Consider the following 19448-nt stretch of genomic DNA (forward strand, 5'->3'; position numbering starts at 1 on the left):
CTTAAAATATACCTATGATTCTCCTATTCCCTTCAGGCTGAAGTGAGAGGCACAGAGGGAGACCGCAGAGAGCGCGCCACACCCCACCCAGCAGCCCAGTACCTGCGGAGCGCCAGGTCCGCCTGGGCCTCGTCACTGATGAGCTCTGCTTCGCTCTGGGCGATCCTCAGGGCCAGCTCGCGGTCCCTACGCTCCTGCTCCAGCACCGCTTGCTGCTGGGACTCCTCCTCCCGCTGTCGGGCCAGCTGCTCCTCCACTTCAGCCTGCCAAGGACAGAAAGCAGGTTCACCAAAGTGTCCCCACATGGTCTCTTGGTCATCCCCATTCCTACTTAAAATTGTTCCAGACAAGTTCCTTAGTAAGGAATGTATCGTCTAACCAGAAAGCTCTTCAGTCTCTATTCTCTCTATATTATAATTTATACTTGTTCTTTCCAAATCTAAGAGAAGGCAGAGAAACCATAGTTTCACCATTCCATAACGATGAGTGTCCCAAATATCACAGGAGTATCCCAGGTATCACATTAACACTAACAGCAGGCAAGCAGATGTCAGGAATTTAAAGTGTTGGTTGTGCTCAGGATAAGTTAATAAAGCCAAGAAACTCAAATACGTGATCAATTACTCTCAGACATGGACTTTTTAAAAAATGGGGATGAGGAAAGAATCTTATTCTAATCTATTACTATTAGTATCTACAATGTTATAAAATACTATTTTATAATTTGTTTAACTGGATGAAAGTACATTCTGACATATTTTTAAAATATATTTTATTAATTTTTTATAGAGAGGAAGGGAGAGGGATAGAGAGTGAGAAACATCGATGAGAAAGAAACATCAGCTGCCTCCTGCACGCCCCCTACTGGGGATGTGCCCGCAACCAAGGTACATGCCCCTGACTGGAATGGAACCTGGGACCCTTGAGTCTGCAGGCCAACGCTCTATCCACTGAGCCAAACCAGTTAGGGCCTGACATTATATTTTAAATAAATGTTCATCTGGCATTCCCTTACATATAATAATAATAATAACAAACTAATATTTATTGAACTGAACACTGTTTGAAATGCTTTAACATGTGTTAACTCATCTGATGCTCACAATTATTATTTACCCACATTCCACAGAGAGAAACTGTGGCCCAGTCACTCATGGTGACTTGTACGATGTCCTCATTTCTGTCAGTGACAGAGGCTGGATCTTAACTCACGTTCCTGACTCCAAAGTCCCTGCCCATAACCATTGCAGAAACTGCTTTTCATCTCTGAGATAAACCAATGACAGCCTATCTAACAAATCAAGATCTTGCTTTCACTTCTTTTGTTTTATAATTTTGTAGATTCTATTTTGATAGAAATTCAGTTCAACTGTCTAATCAGTACATACCTGAATACGTTTTTCATCATCTTCCCTTTTCTTCCTCTCTTCTTCTTCTTGTTTTCTCTTTGCTTCCATCTCAAGTTTCCTTAACAAAAAAAAAAAAAAAAAAAAAGAAAGAAAGAAAAGAAAACTCTTCAAAAACGTTATAAAAAAATCAGGAATCCTTCAGAAGGCAATTTAAACTATTCACAAAGGTTACAGAATGGGGGCTCACATTAACCGCCTGGCCATATACATACATTATCATTTTTTAAATCTAGTTCTACTGACAATTAATCTTCTGAAACAAAACTAATACATTATATTGCATAACCTTGAACATCACTAGAGTAACTTGGTTACAAAGCCTAGTTCCAAGGTCCTGATTACATGTGCTTCCCTCTACTCCTTCTCCAATTAAATAACGCATGTTCCTCTGTCTACCCAATTATGAAAATCTTTCAAAACATTACCAGTTTTAAAACTGCAAAAAAGTAGAAGAGCCTTTTTTCTAGCTTATTAATAATACACAAGTCACTGCTTTAACAGGAAGTTAAGAGATCCTCGGTATAAGAATCTAACCAAAATTCATATTATTGTTAAAATCATTTTATGTTATGTTATTATTATAAAATAGATTTTTCCCCATTTTCAGACTTACTCTAAAATTACAGTCAGGAGCAGCATAACAACATTTTGGTCAACAATGAACTGAATATACAATGGTGTTATGCCATTCATACAGCCTACATGTGTAGTAGGCTATATACCATCTCATCTGTGTAAGTTCACTCTATGATGCTCACACAAGGATGAAATCACCTAATGACACATTTCTCAGACATCTCTCCATCAGTAAGCAGCATATGACTATAGTATCTATATATATAAAAGGCTAATATGCAAAGTGTCCCCTTGGGAGTTTGACTGGGAAACTGGGAGTTCAATCGCTCGCTATGACATGAGCTGACCACCAGGGGACAGCACAGAACATGACGGGCGACCTGCGGCAGCAGTGGGGCGCTGAGGGAAAGAGGGAAGGAGGAGGTGGGGAGGTGTGGGGGAGGGGCATGAGATGGCGGCATACAGGTGGGTGGTGAGGGAAGGAGGAGGTGGGGAGGCGGGGAACCTGATTGGCCCTGATCGCAGGCCAGGCCTAGGAACCCTACCCGTGCATGAATTTCATGCACTGAACCTCTATTTTTCAAATAAAGAACTATTTTTAAAAATAAAAAGAGATATCAACCAACACCACCAAGAATTCACTGTTCTGTTAGCTTCTAATTCAAAATGACAACATGAATGCCTTACATCCGCCTTTCCTCCTCTTCCTTTCTTCGACGTTGTTCATCTTCTTCACGTCTTTTTCTTTCTTTTTCCATTTCTTCTTGAATACGCCTCAGCCTTTCAGCTTCCTCTTCCTGCTGTTTCTTTTTCTGTAAAGCACTGAGGAGCTCCTCTGAGCTTTTAACTAGTGCATCATATTCTTTCTGTATCTGCTCCCTTGTCATCATAGTAGACTTTAAAACAATAATAAACATGTACTTAAAAAGTTATCTCCTCTGCTGCACAACAATGTGAATATACTGAACACTACTGAATTGTACATTTTAAAATCATTAAGATGGTAACTTCAATGTTATGTGCCCTTATAATAAAATAAATATGTACATATACAGCAAAGACTAGAAAAGTTGGTAAGCAATAGGGCCACTATCTTTATTATACTATTTGTACACTTAAAAGTTACCTTTGCACACAAATCTCGATATCTATTTCCTACTAATCAAGTAATCAAATATCTAAAGAGGTACTGTGGACAAAGTAACATACAGTAAGTAACAATTATTTTTAAGAAATTATTAATTTTGTCAGAGTTTACTACTCTTTAATAATAATGTTCAAATAGTACCTAAGGAATATTTAAGAAATTATTAAATACATCCCAAATTGTTGGATGACTTTCGTAAGAGAGCCTTCAGAAAATGTGGCTTGATTGATTTTAATTGATTAATACCATATAAACAGGAATGGCTCTTAACAGATTTGTAAAATCAGCTAAGCTTATCCAAAGCATTTTCATTCTTCTTTTGCTCCACTTTCTCCATTCTGTCTCTAAGATTGCCCACTGTCTACATAAAGTATCTGCAGGAAATAGAATAAAAGGCTTGCTTTAAGGTATTATATCCACATAGTTGCATTGACTCATTTAACTAGATGTGAAAAACATTAAGACCCTAAAAAATAACAGAAAAATATATGAAGAGACAGATGGAATGTAATTACAAGCATATCAATCCCACTGATAATCAAATAAATGGAAATCAATACAAAAAAAAAAGGCCCCATTTATTCTGACAAATTTGGAGGGAAATTGCTATTTTCATAACAGTTAAGTAATTTATGATACAGCCTATATGAAGATAATATAATTATAGGAACGAGGCATATGGCATAATGATCGGGACAGAAAACTAAATGTACATTAGGATAAAAACTATGCAAAAATATGTGCATATAAAATAAGTCAGGAAGGGAAATATACAACAGTAAAATAGTTAAATGTGTTACTTTGGTAAGGTTTTTTTTTGGTGATTTTCTCCAAATTGTTAATATTACATTACTTTTATCATTTAAAAATTAGTTTCTGAAAGTAAAAAAACATGAAACAAAATAATTTGCATTAATCCTCTCTCAGTAATGATTATGCAAAAGCTTACCAAAAGAGTAGTTAGTTACTATTTAAAGTAAATACAATAGCATTTTAGCATTTTACAAAGAGTATTTTAGTTACTATTTTGGGGGGAAAAATCTTTCCTAGCAACAGATGAAAGTGCTTAACTTTGCTCACTTTAAAGTTCTGCTATGAAAATTTTCCAGCCGTTAGGGGAGCATTATAATGAGCATCACTTGTCATCACTGGGACTCAACATTTGTAACACAGTAAGGCAATTTCCTATATAATTTTAACACCAATAACAAAAGATATTAAATTATTTTGAAAAGTCAAAGCCATTTAGATTAAAATTACATACCTTAATTTTGGCCATTAACGCATCAATCGAAATTTCAAGATCCTTGACCTGTTTATTCACCTCCGGTTTCCCATCTTTCAGTGCACTTACTACTTCATTGAACTTATCAAGCCGTTTTTTCAGTGTGCCGACCTTAACCAGGCCGTCGATGCTGTGAAGATAATGCTTCGTCAGTGTCATTTCACTATGTAATGCTATACGTTGATTTTTCATTTTAATAAAATGCAAAACATATTAAGCAGGATATTATATTCCCGTTTTCATATTATTCAGTATACTCTATTTTTTAAGATAACTTGTTGAAGGTAAAAAATAATAATAATCAAATATGGGTGTGAATGACATTGATGCCTGTCCACAGGACTGAAGCCTTCTATATTTACAATGAAAGTTTTGAGACTTCAAATTATAGAAGGCTTTGAAAGAGTCACCTAGTCTCTTTAAAAAGCATTAAAGATCAGCAGGTACTCAGACCTCCATGTTTAAAGAGTATCAATTAATAATAAAAGGAGCAAATAAAAAATAAAGACTAAATTTATAGCAGGACAATTGCTACAGATAATCCAGAAATTACGGTCAAAACATTAATAAGGTTTTTAAAAACAATACCAATGTGACATTTGTCAAGAAACTAGAGTCACTAAAATAATCAGAATGCTTCTTTCATCCCATTTATTTTGTGTCTAAATTTCTGTTAGCTCCTTCAAATCCTTTTGTAGCATGAGGCTAGCAATGAAGTAATTAAATAACTAATTTCAAATAAATCATACAAATAACAGAGCAACACATCTTTTTACAAAGAACACGAGAAGAGAGGGAACTCTGAGTGCCCCACTGCTCTTCATTATGACTCCGTTTCATATTTGCGTAAGTAGGTTCTGAGGGATTCTTTAGGCACCATTCACCTTACCGAGGTTTGTGTCTCCTTTTGCAAAGCCACATTCGAATAGTTTTCTGCATTTTAATGCAGGCTTCAGCCCGATATTTTATTTTGTTTTTCACTATGTGCAAGAGAAAAATATGATAGAAAATTATTCCGTTTAATTCAGACCTATAACAGTTTTAAAAACCACTCTTTCACAAAGCAGTTCTCAAGAAACATGAACTCTCATACGTCAGGCATCAAAATCAGGAAGTTTAACATTTAATTCTGTAAACTTCTTAAAATAAAAGCACACCATGTATACTACTAGATTTACATTTTAAATGTATTATTTCCTTGTTATGCTACACCACTGCTTCCCAAACTGTCCTAGGTAATGTTGGTCTATGAAACATTAATAGGTATGTCTTGAAAAAAAGGATTCATCTGTCATATGAATTTAGGAAAAACTAAATGCTACTTTTGGAGATTCACAATGAACATATTGAGTGAAGTTTCTGACAATCCTACAGTAAAGGTACTTATTTAATACTAGAGGCCCGGTGCATGAAAATTCATGCACTGGAGCGGGGGGGGGGGGGGGGGGCGCTCAGCCCGGCCTGCTCACAGTCTGGGAGCCCTCAGGGGCGGGAGGCAACCCAGTGATCAAGGGAAGGCAACGCCCCCATCATACCTCTGCTGTTGCCACTGCCGGCAGTGTAAGCCTCGGCTGGCCCTGGTTACCTGAGCCTCAGGCGGCTCTGGAAGGCTGGAGAGCCGCCATCCGAGGCTTGCCTGCACCTCAGGCCCACCCTGGGTGACTGGGCAGCCACCATCCAAGGCTTGCCTGTGCCTCAGGCCTGTCCTGGGAGGCTGGGGGGCTGAGGGCGGGTCCGGCCGCACCATGCACCTGCTGCCCGCTCCCCCCACCCCCGGCCCCCTGCCTGGCTGGGTTGAAAGGACTGTGGGACTCCAGCGGGGTTGAGGGGACTGGGCACTGCCATCTTTGTGACAGTGTGATGGTCAATTTGCATATTTCATCTTTATTAGATAGGATTTAACTTCAGTTACCCAGAATGTCCTAGGCTGCTCTGACCTTGAAACATTGTTCAGTTTCTCTATCACCCTGCAAAGATCCTGACTATTTGCTGACTTCACCACTGCACAATACAGTCCATGAACAAATGGTACAGTATAGCCAATTTTAATATAATGTGTTGTCCATCAACATGCAATGTATTAAGCTGAAAGCAATGAACTATCATGACAACTTTGCTTATATTTTACTTGGAAAATGAGGGGGAAAGAGTTTCTGTCACCTTTTTTATTATAGCAATCCTTTTACCTACATTCATAATTGTCTAGCAAAAGAACTCAATAATAACCTTTGCACAGTTCCTTTTCATTAGGTCAAAGGAGTTTTATTTTTCTATTAATAAGGAACAATTTACACTGAATCTTTTTCATGTGTCTAGCACTGTTCCAGGTACTCTGGTGAGTTTGGAGAGAGAGAAAATTATACATTTAATCAAATTACTCACAATAGCTCCCTACAATTAAAGGTTTCCATAGACCCTCAGAAACCCAAAAAAAATTCTGCCCCTCACCCTTGCTTGGGGTCAGAGGTAAGTTGTCCATACAACCTGGCCGGAAACACAAGAGAAAGCAGCTCAGTGCAGAGTGTCTGAGAGCAGGGTCTGAGAGAGCAGAGGCAGTAGAAGGCCTGAAGCCCCACTTTGTGATCTTGAAAGACTTTAGACTTTGCTCTACATTAAAGGGAGCCTCCATACAAGGCTTTTAGTTTAGAGAGAGAACTCTGGGAACCCAGGAAGACCAACCGGGCAGCCACTGAAGCTACTATGCAAGTGGAGGAGGAGCTCCACTAAGGCACTGGTAATAGAGAGGGAAGACGGTACAGTATTTGGAGGAGGAATCAACAGGGTCTGTTGACTGACAAGATTTCAGGAACGAGAAAGGAGAAACCGTGAAAATCCTGAAATTTTTGACATGTTGTACTGATGATGCTACACAGGTGGGAAGAGTTCTGGCTTAAGTCTGAGAGCTTAGGGGATGGTGTGGGCAAGGTGAGGAGGGGCAGGGGGGGAGAGAAAAGAATCAAGACAGTGACTTCTGCTTTGTTTAGGACATAATGATATTAATTCTCCTATCATACATTCAAATTAAGAAGTATCACATACACTCAAAAAAAGAAAGTCCACAAACACTCATTTACCACATCCTGAACACGAGCTACTACTCGAGGAACCAGGAAAATGAGGTGAATAAGCAATGCCATCCCTGCTGCCCAGCACTCACACGGAGACAACTTTATAAATCCCACACACCGTTCATTCCCACACACCGTTCGTTTCCAAACTAGTTACAGATCCTGGTGCGAAAGAAAACACCTACATTTGATGACTGAGAGTGAGCACCACTGAACCTTCTTCCAGCGACTGCAGATAAGCCAGTGGTTGACTCTTTTAACCAACTCTGCTAAATGGTCAGGGTCAGACTTCATAATCTGATCAAATTCTGCAAACTAGGAAACAAAATAATTTATTATCAGTATTAAAAGATAAACAGGCTTAAACACACAGAGATACAAAGTAACTAGAACTGAAATCCAAAATCTAACTTTCTGGAAATGGTCCCAAGCCTCAGTGGGGTCTACAGCCAACCCAATATACTGCATCTTATAGCTGCCTTTCTCTTTCTTCCTCTTTCCTTCAGGATCTTGGAGGGGAAAGGTGGAATACTCACTGATAGTTAGCAGATTCAATACTAAAAGTCTAAAAAAATCTTAAATGACAATTATAGATGGTTAGCAAAAAGCTTTTACTGAAAAAAGAATTTAAAAAGAAAGGCTGATATGTCTCTAAATTGGCTCATCCACATTCTCAGTATCTTTTACCGATCTGACAAAAAATAGGTATCATTTTGATTCATTCACACTGGATGGCTATTGTTGTGTTGGCTGCTGTCATTTTTTAATTTGATAATATAAGGGAAAAGAGGTCATTGCCCCTGACTTAATATTCAGGTATTGCATGTTTTAAAAATGCTTGCAGCACAATGGTGGAAAATTGCTGTATCCCACTATAATGCATTGAAGTGTCACACCTATCAAGATAATGGCTTCTTATAATCAAAATTAAAGGTAACATAATGAGACTAACGATCTGTGAACATATGCCTTGTGCTTTTAACATTTCTTTCTGACTGATTAATTTTTCTGGAAGCAAACAAGACCAAGTGCTTTCTCTATCAGGTTATTAATTCTAAAATATTACTATAGTCCTGAAATAAGGTAAATGTTGAGTTTATGAGAAATATATAGGATTATAGCTAAACCAACAATGAATATCTATATATTCATTTTTTTCTTAATTTTTATAGGAAATAATATGGGTTCTCTGCAGTAAAAATAGTCACAGTAAAGTATATATATTGCTAATGCATTACATACATTTTATCTCATGCCCAAAAATGTAAAATCAGATTTATTATGATTAGTTTAGTCTTCAAGGCACTAGAGATATTTATTAATGATTTTGATGAGTCAAATAGGTATAGTTGACTATTACATATTACCAAGTGTGTTTAAAATTATGAAAATACAATTCAATTAGTATTTAAAAAGTTAGAAGTGGTGAAAAGATAAACTGATTCTGAATAGCATTTAGGTATTTCTATATTATACATATTTAGTTCTGAAATATTCTTTACTCAATCTTGTAACCTAGTATGAGAACCTGTAAATACTAAAACTGTGGGTGAGGCTAAGAAAATTATGTTATATACAAAAGTATTTATACACTCACTCACTCTAGCATTTGAGAGAAGTCAGCACAAACTCCAGTCCAATTTCCCATACCTTATACATCTATCACTCTCTAATAAAACTTGTTCTCCACACAATGAAGACTCAAAAGTACTGTGAAATTTCTAATTATTAAGGCTGAATTAATATGTTTTAGAAAAGCTTTCAACTTGTTTAAAACAAAAGTATTTTCTGGCTAACCCTTATTCAAACAAAAAAATCCAATCAAACAAGGCTCTCATTCCAATATTTCCAAAGCTGAAAAGAATTATAAAACTTGTACTGAGTATTACACATTGTAAACTTCTCACATACTGATAATATGCATGCTGTTGGTGATCATATAATTCAAGAATAATTCAAATCACTAAACACTTAAAAATATTCATTGACACCGCCCCCCAACTATTCATATTCATCATGTTCAAGTTTAGAGTAAAAATGTATTTACCTTGCCAGGTCTAAAAAACACTTTTGTTAACCCAAACTTGTAGTCAATTTCATTCAAGCCTAAAGCTTTAAAAAGAGCCTGAAAAAGAAAAGTTAAAAAGTTAAATGACAACCAGTAATTAATAACAAAGACACCTATAGCTAAGAAATTTCAATTCAGGTGATATTTGTACCTTACAAAAGAGTCTTGGGTCTAGTCTTGCAAGTTTGTCTGGCATGTACTTTTTATACATGTTGTAGAGTTCATGAAATGAAGCTCGTGACGGGAAACCCCCCTGCATCAAGTCCAAGACAGACACCATACCTAGATTCATAAACAAATACATTTTACTGCCAATCACTGTACAGCAGTCAAAAATTACTTGGAAATGGTCAACTTGACAAATTAAGGTACAATTTATAGGAATTGTCAGCAGGGAAATAGTACATAGGAAATATTATATTTATACTTATTATGTCCCAACTTACCCACCACCTCAAAATATCGTAGTAAATTTCACTTAGCCATCGTGAATACATCCCTTTTTTAGAGACAAACTCCTGGTCTCTAGAAAGCTCAAATCTAGTTTGTATCTTTTTTACTGCTACAAACCTCTGTGTCATAATCACAGTATATAAGGCTTGCATTAGGCCACTTTCTAAATCCTGAGGTTAATTTTAAAACAAGATTCCTGATACAGTTTCCAAGAAGTAGTCAAACACATTCCCAAACTCTCACCGGTGCTTAGAGCAAATGGACAAGAAAGGAGCGCTCAGTGCTTCACTATAAAAATCCCCTTTCACTCATTTCTCAGAGAAACTAGTCTAGTGGGGTAAAAAGTATATAGGATGCCTATCTATTTTCAGTGAAATTCTAGTAGGTGGTTAATTTGAGCCTTGAGTCCATGTGAACTTTTCATATCAAGAAAAGCATAGTCAGGGAAAAGCTTACCAACTATAAATAATGCCAAAAACCTTTGTTCACCAAAAACAACCCCTGAATTTCAGACTCTGGGACTATTCAACTCAATGGAGAAAATAACATTATTCGATAAAAAGTGTTAGGACAAATGGGTAGGCATTTAGAAAACAAAACTAACATCTGATCCTTACCTCACTTATATAAAAATAAATTCCTGTTAGCCAAGAATTTAAATTAGCTAAATGAAACTATAAAATACTTAAAAAACAGATTTTTATCTTTAAATCATCTCATGGGAAAGATAGCCTTTCTAAGCAGTCAGACTGAATTTTAAGCTTTTTTAATGGGAAAGGCTAGGTAAAGGTTAGATAAAACACCAATAATACTCAGGGTTGAAGACGGTGTAGGAAAACACACACACATTCTTATTGGGAGAGTAAACCAGTGCAACAATTTTGGATGGCAATTTGGAAATATTTACCCCCTTTGACTCAGTACTTTCTATTCTAGGAATCTATCCTCCAACTTGTCACACATGTGGGCAAATACATGCACAGAGAATGGCTATATATCCACTGGGTCATTGCTTATAATAGAGAAAATCAAATAACTTAAATATTAAAAATTATGTTGCAACCATATATGATGTAGTAATTGAAAAGAATAGGGTTTATCTAACCAGTATAAAAAGCAAATCCAAGACACAGAGTTAAGTGGTCACCCCTGAGAAGTGAGACTTTTTATTTATATTTTTCTGTACTATTTTATTTTTGTTACAGTGAACATATAAAACTATTATAATTTTTAATACTAATCAACGAAACACAGAGAAGCAATCATTCCTATGGAAAGAAATCTCTAGAACTAGATTTAGTTCTAGGCTCTGCTTGAAGAAATAAATGTAAGGTTTGACTGATATTGTGACAATTTTTGCCCATTTATACCAAATACACAAGTACCCTTGGAAACGTTCACATCCGCCTCCTCTGAGTCCCTTGGCTTGACCTGTAATTGTGGACAACATATGAACTGGCTTGAAGAAGTTCATTAAGAATTTCATGGAGCTTAACAAATTACCAAGCCAATGGCTGCTTCCTAGCACTTCAAGCTAATTTACTCAAAAGATCTTCTCATGCTTAGAAAAATAAAAATCACCACACCATGGACTCTTCCTTCTAGAAATTCCTATGACCTTCCACTGGGAGTTTGGTGAGGGGCTTGATGGTGCTAGTTATATTCAGGATATGACATTTCTTAGCCCCTCCAGCAGCAGACCTTCATTTTTTCCTCCAGGAGTGAGGTGAAAAAAACCTAGATCACCTTCTTGGATTCTTATTACCCAAGTTACCAAGAACACTGTGAGTGGCATACCGAGAGCTTAGCCAATGAGCGATCAGAAAAGGTGTTTCCTTTGCAGCTCACGCGCAGAGGTGGGACTGCGGGCATGCTGTCTCCCAGCAGGGGTAGGCCCCCCAGTGTGTTGTGTCTCCACTCCAGGCCCACCCTCATCCCCAGCAGCCATCACACCTCAGCCACTGGGGCTGGGGGTGGGCCCCCCCGCGTGTTGTGTCTTTACTTGCTGAGGCTGGTTGTGACACGCAGTCCCCTCCTGCCCATCGCAGTCCCCTCCTGCCCATCGGCGCACACAGTCTCCTCCTGAGCTAGTCGTGACTGTTACGGTGTCCCGGCTAATTTGCATATTACCTCTTGATAGATAGATAGATAGATAGATAGATAGATAGATAGATAGATAGTCTATATATATAGATAGATAAATCTGGAGTTGGAGAAGAAACTGTATAGGGGGTCACATCAAAGGGACTTGGGCTACCAGACTACAAGAGGGCGCAGGCTGGGCTGAGGGAACACCCCCCCCCTCCCCCGCAAGTGCATGAATTTCGTGCACTGGGCCTTTAGTATATAGATAATGGTGCCAATCTGTCTTCCTACTTTATCTATGCAGATGAGGAGAAAGGACAGAATTACAATCATCAACGGCTATGGTTTTATGAGAGGGGTCAAGGGTAGATCCAGGTTGGGGGCCCTGAAGTTTTCACAACTGGGGGAAGGCAGTTTAAGAAAAAGGTACATATATAATTACAAATTACAAAAGAATACAAAGTCAAGTGCAGGCCTGTGGAAGGAGCTTGTTTAAATGAGGGACTCTGAAGCATAAGTGACCTTAGCTTTATAATAAACCCACCTCTGAGAGGAGCAAAATAAAGAGTCAGAGAGGCAAAAGAGTTCAAGCAAGTGTCAGGAGCCTGAGACGGACTGGGAGGAAAGGAGAGGCCGATGCCTTGGGAATAAGTAGTTCAAGTGGGAATGAAGGATGGGCATGCAGTAAAGGAAAACTAGTGAGCCTGGTGCCTAAGACTTCTGTGATCGGCAAGGTTAGAATGGGGGGGGGGGGGGGGGACGGGGGGAGTGATCGTTGAACCAAATGCATAAAAATTCCACAGAAGCCAAGGAAAAATGTGTTGTTTTCTTTTTTTTTACAAGTGGTGGCGTGGGAAGCAGACACCAAAACCTACCTCCTGACCCAGTTAGGTGGGGAATGAGAAATGAACTGCTGGGCTGAGAAGGCCACAGGAAAGAGCCCACTTAAGGGAGAGCTATAGATGTGTGAAGTTTTCCTAAATTTTACTTTAATGCTGTTAAATAATTTTTTTCACAATAAACTTTACCCCAGTATTACTCGAATAATTGCCAGCACACTTTTCTTATAATTAAAGGAAATATAAGATAAAAATCTTACTACACTTAAAAATCAAGAAAATTGTGAAATATTTGAAAGCACTGGACATATTAAATTGTATTTGGGCTTAGACTCCTGACACACACTGATACAAATTATAAAGATATGGAAATACCTGAACACTGAAGTTGAGATAAAATCTGAGCACCTTCAAAGTCGTGGCTTGTCATCTTTAAATTAGGTTTTATACAACGAATAAAACTCGCTCCCTGCAAGAATAAAGGTACCAGTAACTTTCAGGACATATTATCATCAATATATGAACACCTCTTAAAATAATCACTAAGATAGATAGATAGATATAGATATATATATAGATATATAGATATATATGGATATATATATAGATATATATGTTAAATCACTGTTTTACTCTTGAAACAAATACAATATTATATGCCAACTATACTTTAATAAAAGTAAATAAAAATTTGGATAAAGAAGGTGTGGTACATATATACAATAGAATACTACTCAGTCATAAGAAAAGATGAAACACTGGCATTTGCCCAGCCAATGTGGCTCAGTGATTGAGCGTCGACCTATGAATCAGGAGGTCATGGTTAGATTCTCCGTCAGGGCACATGCCTGGGTTAATCAAGAGCTCAATCCCCAGTAGGGGGCATGCAAGAAGCAGCCAATCAATGATTCTATCTCTCTCTCTCTTTTCCTCTCTGAAATAATTTAAATAATTTTTTTTTTAAAGAAAAGTGGCATTTGCAACACCATGGATGGACCTTGGGAATATTACATTAAGTAAAATAAGTCAGAAAAAGCTAAGGGATGTATGATTTCATTAATATATGTGATATAAAACTGAAACTCATAGACACGGACAATAGTATGGTGGTCACCAGAGGGAAGGGAAGTGGGGCAGTGTAGTGAAGGGTAAAGGAGGCCAAGTATATGGTGATGGAAGATGATTTGACTCTGGGTGGTGAGCACACAATGCAATATAAAGATCATGTAACAAAGAAATGTACACTTGAAACCTATATGATTTTATTAACCAATGTCACCCCAATAAATTTAATTTAAAACAATTTTAAAAAAAATAAGTAAATTTTTTAAATAAAAAATAATCAGTAATGAACTGAAAACTTAGCATACTTTTATAACTTAAAGCTTAAAATAAATTTCTGTATTATGTACTAATAATATTACAAAAATACATTTTTATTTGAGTGCCAAAAATTGTGTTGCTGTTAAAAAAAGTCTTTCATTGTAAAATAGTTTAACATATCTAAACAATACATTATCTTTAATCATAAAAAAATACATTTTTCCTTCTCCATAATAATTAATTATTTTCACTTTCCTTAAACTACAGGATAATCTTAATAACATCCAGATAATTCTATATATTTATAAAATAATTTGACTTCACATATATATTTAACCGTTATTCAGAACAAACTTAACCAAAATGAAAACCATTTTAAAAACCATTCTTTTTAATGGGGGAATTGGTTTAAAATATATTTCTAATTATTCCAGATTTACTTTGTTTGAGTAAATATTTAATAATAGTTTAAGAGGACCATTTAAAAACCCTGTTCTTTTAAGTATACTCACAGTACTTCGAAGTTTATCCAGAAGCAAATTTAACTGTGTCTGTAAAAGAAAGAAAAATGTCACAAGTTAATATTGGCTCTTCCACAGTGGAATAAAATAACGTGCGATAACATGGATATATAACACATTATGATTTAACAATTTTTGGTAGACAAGCTCTTTGACAGCAACATGCAAAGTATACGGCTAATATAATGCCAAGGACAACAACTTATTTTAATTATACAGAACTTGTATAATTAGGAGACTGAACATTAACAACACCAAAAATCATACATGTGCACTCGCAGGTGGGGTGAACAGGAAAGTGTACAGGCAACAAAAATGTGAATGAAAATGCTGGGCATGCATTCAGTTAGAGAGCAGCAGAGCAGTACATAGTATGTGGCAAGCTGGTGTAGTTTGTGTCACACTCCATTAAGAATGAAGGCATGTTTAAAATATACACTAATGGCATATGTTTAGATTGTTTTATATAACACTTACAAATGAAACTCTCCTGCCTAGCTGTAGAAGCCCTCCTTACTATTTTAAAATTTCACATCTCAATTATTTTTTTAAAAGCATAGATAGCTTTATCCGAAACAAACTGACAATGAACTATATGTTATATGAATATATGACAATGAAACTATAAGTTGCTATGCCTTCCTGTTTTTAATAATATTGTCACACAAAAATTTACTCTCATTCAGTACTAATTTAATTTGTATATTTGCTTTACTTCTCTGCAAAGTAAATCAATTATATAAAATTCTAATATCAATTTTATACTAAGATGTTTATTATACTGCACATGAAAGATAAATTAAGATGATATTTCTTAAATTAACATACTGGATCAATGACAGCTATATTTAATAATAATAGTAATAAGTATAATTTACTGAATGCTTTCTATGAGTCAAGCATTTCTCAAAGCTTTTCATGGACATTATCATGTTTAAACCGCACAATTCTAATTAAGAATATTGCATTAGCCTCACTTTATAGGTGAAACATTAGCTAGTCATGGCAAAGCCAAGATTCCAACGTGGGGCCTAACACCAAAGTTCATTCTCTTACCAGAAACATTACAGTATACTTCAGACAGCATAGGATTAAGATATAATCAATCTGGACCATCACACAACTGAAAGGCAAGTATAAGAGCCACTAATTTGGAAAGAAAACAACTATCACAAAGTCCATTTTTCTTAATCCATAGACTAAACACAATATTCTCCAAAAAAATAGAGATAGAGCCAATCAGAAAACTAGGAACAGCAAAAATTAACTAATAGCATTGAGAAAAGGGGGGGAAATGTCAAATATCAAATAACAGTAGTCAGGGACCATAGGCATAATGTACATAATGACAGAATATGATTTTTCCATCAAAAAGGATTACTTTTACTAAAACAATAACAGTAAAAGTTATGTTTCAATAACCTAAAAATGTCGCTTTCCAATGGAAAACTTCTGCTTCTCAGTGATGTTGGATAACTAAAATATTATAGTAAATGCTAGCCTGTTTTGTTTTTTTTTTATTGCCTCACATACCTTAAATTTAATGAGCTATTCTATTAAATTTAAAATTAAGAGTTACTATTAATATTCATTTTAAAAGTATCTCATAAAAACATTTTACATTTTATTATTAATGATGTTACTCAGTTATGGCTTTCAGCAGTTTAATGTATAAAATACATTTTATTGTAAAAAGCAATTTTAAGGCATTTCAAGTCTCAACATAAAAGAATACTTTAAAGAATTTTAAGAATGTTTTTGTTTTACTTGTATTATATAAAATTTCAGGTATGGTCTCACCAGCAACACTAGTATATTCCATCATAGTAGGAAAATACTTAATGAATGATATCCATTTCACTAAATTAATGTTGTTACATGTCTTTTCAGCAATTTCAGAATATCCAAATAAGAGAAAAAAATATTGCTCAAGAAAATTAGAAACTCATAATCAATAGAGATTATAACAAAATTAAAAACTTTTTATTCAGCTACCTGAAAATGTATTAAAAGCTTTCTCCTACATTTATGATTTGGCTTTAATATATATATATATATATATATATATATATATATATATATATGGCTTTATAAATATGACTTTATCGAGTTAGTTATTTAGAGCCCATTTCAATCCACAAGGGATTTCAGGAGGCCTTACACTGTTAGTACCATAGTATTCTGATACTTAAATATTATTTCTAATTACATCATTGTTAATATTTAAAGTACACATAATGAAAAGCATATGTAGAGTTTTCTTGCAAACCTAACAATGTGCTATGGAAATTTATGAGCGAAATTAATTCTATTTCTTTGTTCAATGCGTTATAATCTTTTAGTCATTACACTTTTAAATTCTTATTCTATATTCTAAATATTCAACACTTAGAACCAATTAGTGCAGTGTTCCATTTCTAACACACATCATTTGATAATTCCTTGTCAGACCCCAAATAATAAATTCCTGATCCAAAATTAATAAAACACATGAAATGGTCTTCAATGTTAAGCAGTTTGAAGGGTTTGCCACTCAGAGCACTCATCTTTTCCAGATTTTTTAAAGCTTTAGTCAAATTTTAGCATAATATGCACAGCCACAATGCACTGAGAGAGAAAACACACTAAAATGTATTATAAATATAATCATTAACTTGAGACAGCCTCTTTTTCACATGGCAGCCACTCTACAAATAAGAGTCCATGAAGGTGATCATTTACCTGAAGCCCCTGGCTGTGCCTGCTTTTCCTCTCAACTCAACTAGTGTTCTCTAGCCATCCCGAGCTGGACTGACTACGCCAGCTAAAACACAACTGCTGAATGAGGAAGGAAACAGAAACACATGGGAAAGAGAAGGTTGAAGGTCAACCAGACAGTAAGTAGAAGCAAGAACATTAGGAGAAGCAATCTGGTATGTTAAGCACCGAGAAAGAAGACACTCATAAAATTACAAGAACTTCTGTATGTTCAATCACTACACTTATTTGGGTGTGCTTTGGTTTTGTTTTGGTTTTTTGCATACAGATCCTATCAACAATGCAGGATCTGCTCTGAACTTCCTCATGGGGTTTTTGACAGTGCCTACATTATCCAGTGTAGAGTATAAAGCTATATATTTTATTTTAAATGCAGTAAAAAAAAATTTTTCAAGTAATATATTTAACACACATACCTTAAACTTGTTTCCCACACTGATGAAGCCAAGTTTTCCTGCTTTTTGTTTAGTGTCTTTGTTGTTATTTGTGGATGTTTCAAATAATTCCCGTATAAACTTATCTCTGGATTCACATATTAAGGATTCCAGAGACATATGCAAAGCATCATTATTTTTTTCCACAAACTGGGTCTGAAAACAAAGCAAACAGGAATGAACGACTCAGTCCATCTTGTGATGATATCCCTTAACACAGCACTGCCCAAGAGAAGGTTTGAGAAGGATAGAAAAGCTCTGTATCTGCATTGTAAATACAGTCACCGCTGGCCAATGTGCACACTGAGCATATAAAGTGGAGCCAATATACAGAGGAAATAAATTGTATATTTTATTTTTAAATTTAATTTAAATTCAAATAGCCAGATGTGGCCACAGGTTACCACACTGTATAGCGCAGCTGCAACGTCAAGTCGTTGTCTCCTGGTAAAAGTCATACTTACTGTTTCATAGCACACTGCCCCTGCGAAATGCCTGATGATGAAGCCTTCATCATCTCTGATGTTTCTATGAATTGCCAGCTTAGATTTTCTGGGAATCTAAAAAACAATACATACATCAGTTATTAAATTATCAAAACTATATTACATAATTCTCTTTAGAGAATGTGTGGGATGTGAAATACTTAAAGTTATAAAAGCAAGTTTCACATTAAACACAATTATACTGCTTTTTGTAACATCTATAAACCTTAAAGTACCAGGGAAATCTAGCAAATATTTGTTTATAATCTCTAAGGAAAGAAAGAAGGAGTGCGACCAAAAAAAAAAATAGACCACACTATTTCGAAGCATATGCAAAACATAGTGGGCATTTTATAAGGTGCCTGCCTGTGGAAAGCAGTGGTTCTTGACCTTGGCTGCTGACTTAGCATCCCCCAGAGAACTTTTCATCCTCCCAAAGCCCATTCCATTTACATCAGGTGATTCCTAAGTACAGCCAGCTTGAGAAGCAATGTGCTAAAGAAACACCTGAAATCAGCACAGGAACTCTCTCACAGTTTTAAACCAAACATCCTAGCATGTTTACACAATCAGCCTGAATCTATTTGAAGGAAACGAAATCATTTTAGGGTTGTACTATCTATCTATCTATCTATCTATCTATCTATCTATCTATATAAAAGCCTAAGCGACCATTATGACCGAACGACTGGAACGACCAGTCGACCAGTCACTATGACACGCACTGACCACCAGGGGGCAGACACTCGACGCAGGAGCTGCCCCCTGGTGGTCAGTGTACTCCCATAGCCAACCTCCCACGGCCAGCCAGCAGCTGTTTCTTCCATGCCTGACCCGGTGACCATTGCCTCCTCTCCCAACCCCACCCCAGGGCCTTTAGGCCCCGGGCTGGAACGGGGAACCGGGGGTGGGCAGTGGCAGACATGACCCCTTTCCCAGAGGGGCCAAGAGCCAGCTCCCTCCTCGGGGCAGGTGGCCAACCTCCCACACCCCATCCC

The 19448-nt window shown here is 36.4% G+C and overlaps 1 protein-coding gene across 15 annotated transcripts in view; it reads right to left on the reverse strand.

The window, feature by feature from the left end:
* The window catches only part of MYO6 (myosin VI), a 141547-nt gene that overhangs the window by 17964 nt on the left and 104135 nt on the right, over window positions 1-19448 (reverse strand). For 14 of the 15 annotated variants that reach the window (XM_036317775.1, XM_036317787.1, XM_036317785.1 and 11 more), the window contains 12 exons: window positions 18430-18525; window positions 17948-18121; window positions 14766-14804; window positions 13306-13399; window positions 9705-9835; window positions 9533-9610; window positions 7671-7800; window positions 5307-5397; window positions 4397-4547; window positions 2673-2881; window positions 1389-1467; window positions 103-263 (listed from right to left, as the gene is read on the reverse strand). In XM_036317775.1, coding sequence (XP_036173668.1) covers window positions 103-263; window positions 1389-1467; window positions 2673-2881; window positions 4397-4547; window positions 5307-5397; window positions 7671-7800; window positions 9533-9610; window positions 9705-9835; window positions 13306-13399; window positions 14766-14804; window positions 17948-18121; window positions 18430-18525 — 1433 coding nt within the window. Of the gene's footprint in view, window positions 1-102; window positions 264-1388; window positions 1468-2672; window positions 2882-4396; window positions 4548-5306; window positions 5398-7670; window positions 7801-9532; window positions 9611-9704; window positions 9836-13305; window positions 13400-14765; window positions 14805-17947; window positions 18122-18429; window positions 18526-19448 lie in introns of those variants that run through there. The other variant, XR_004968894.1, reaches the window with a different exon arrangement.

The sequence above is a fragment of the Myotis myotis genome, unplaced genomic scaffold, assembly GCF_014108235.1.
Source record: "Myotis myotis isolate mMyoMyo1 unplaced genomic scaffold, mMyoMyo1.p scaffold_m19_p_7, whole genome shotgun sequence".
In the NCBI taxonomy this organism is placed as follows: domain Eukaryota; kingdom Metazoa; phylum Chordata; class Mammalia; order Chiroptera; family Vespertilionidae; genus Myotis; species Myotis myotis.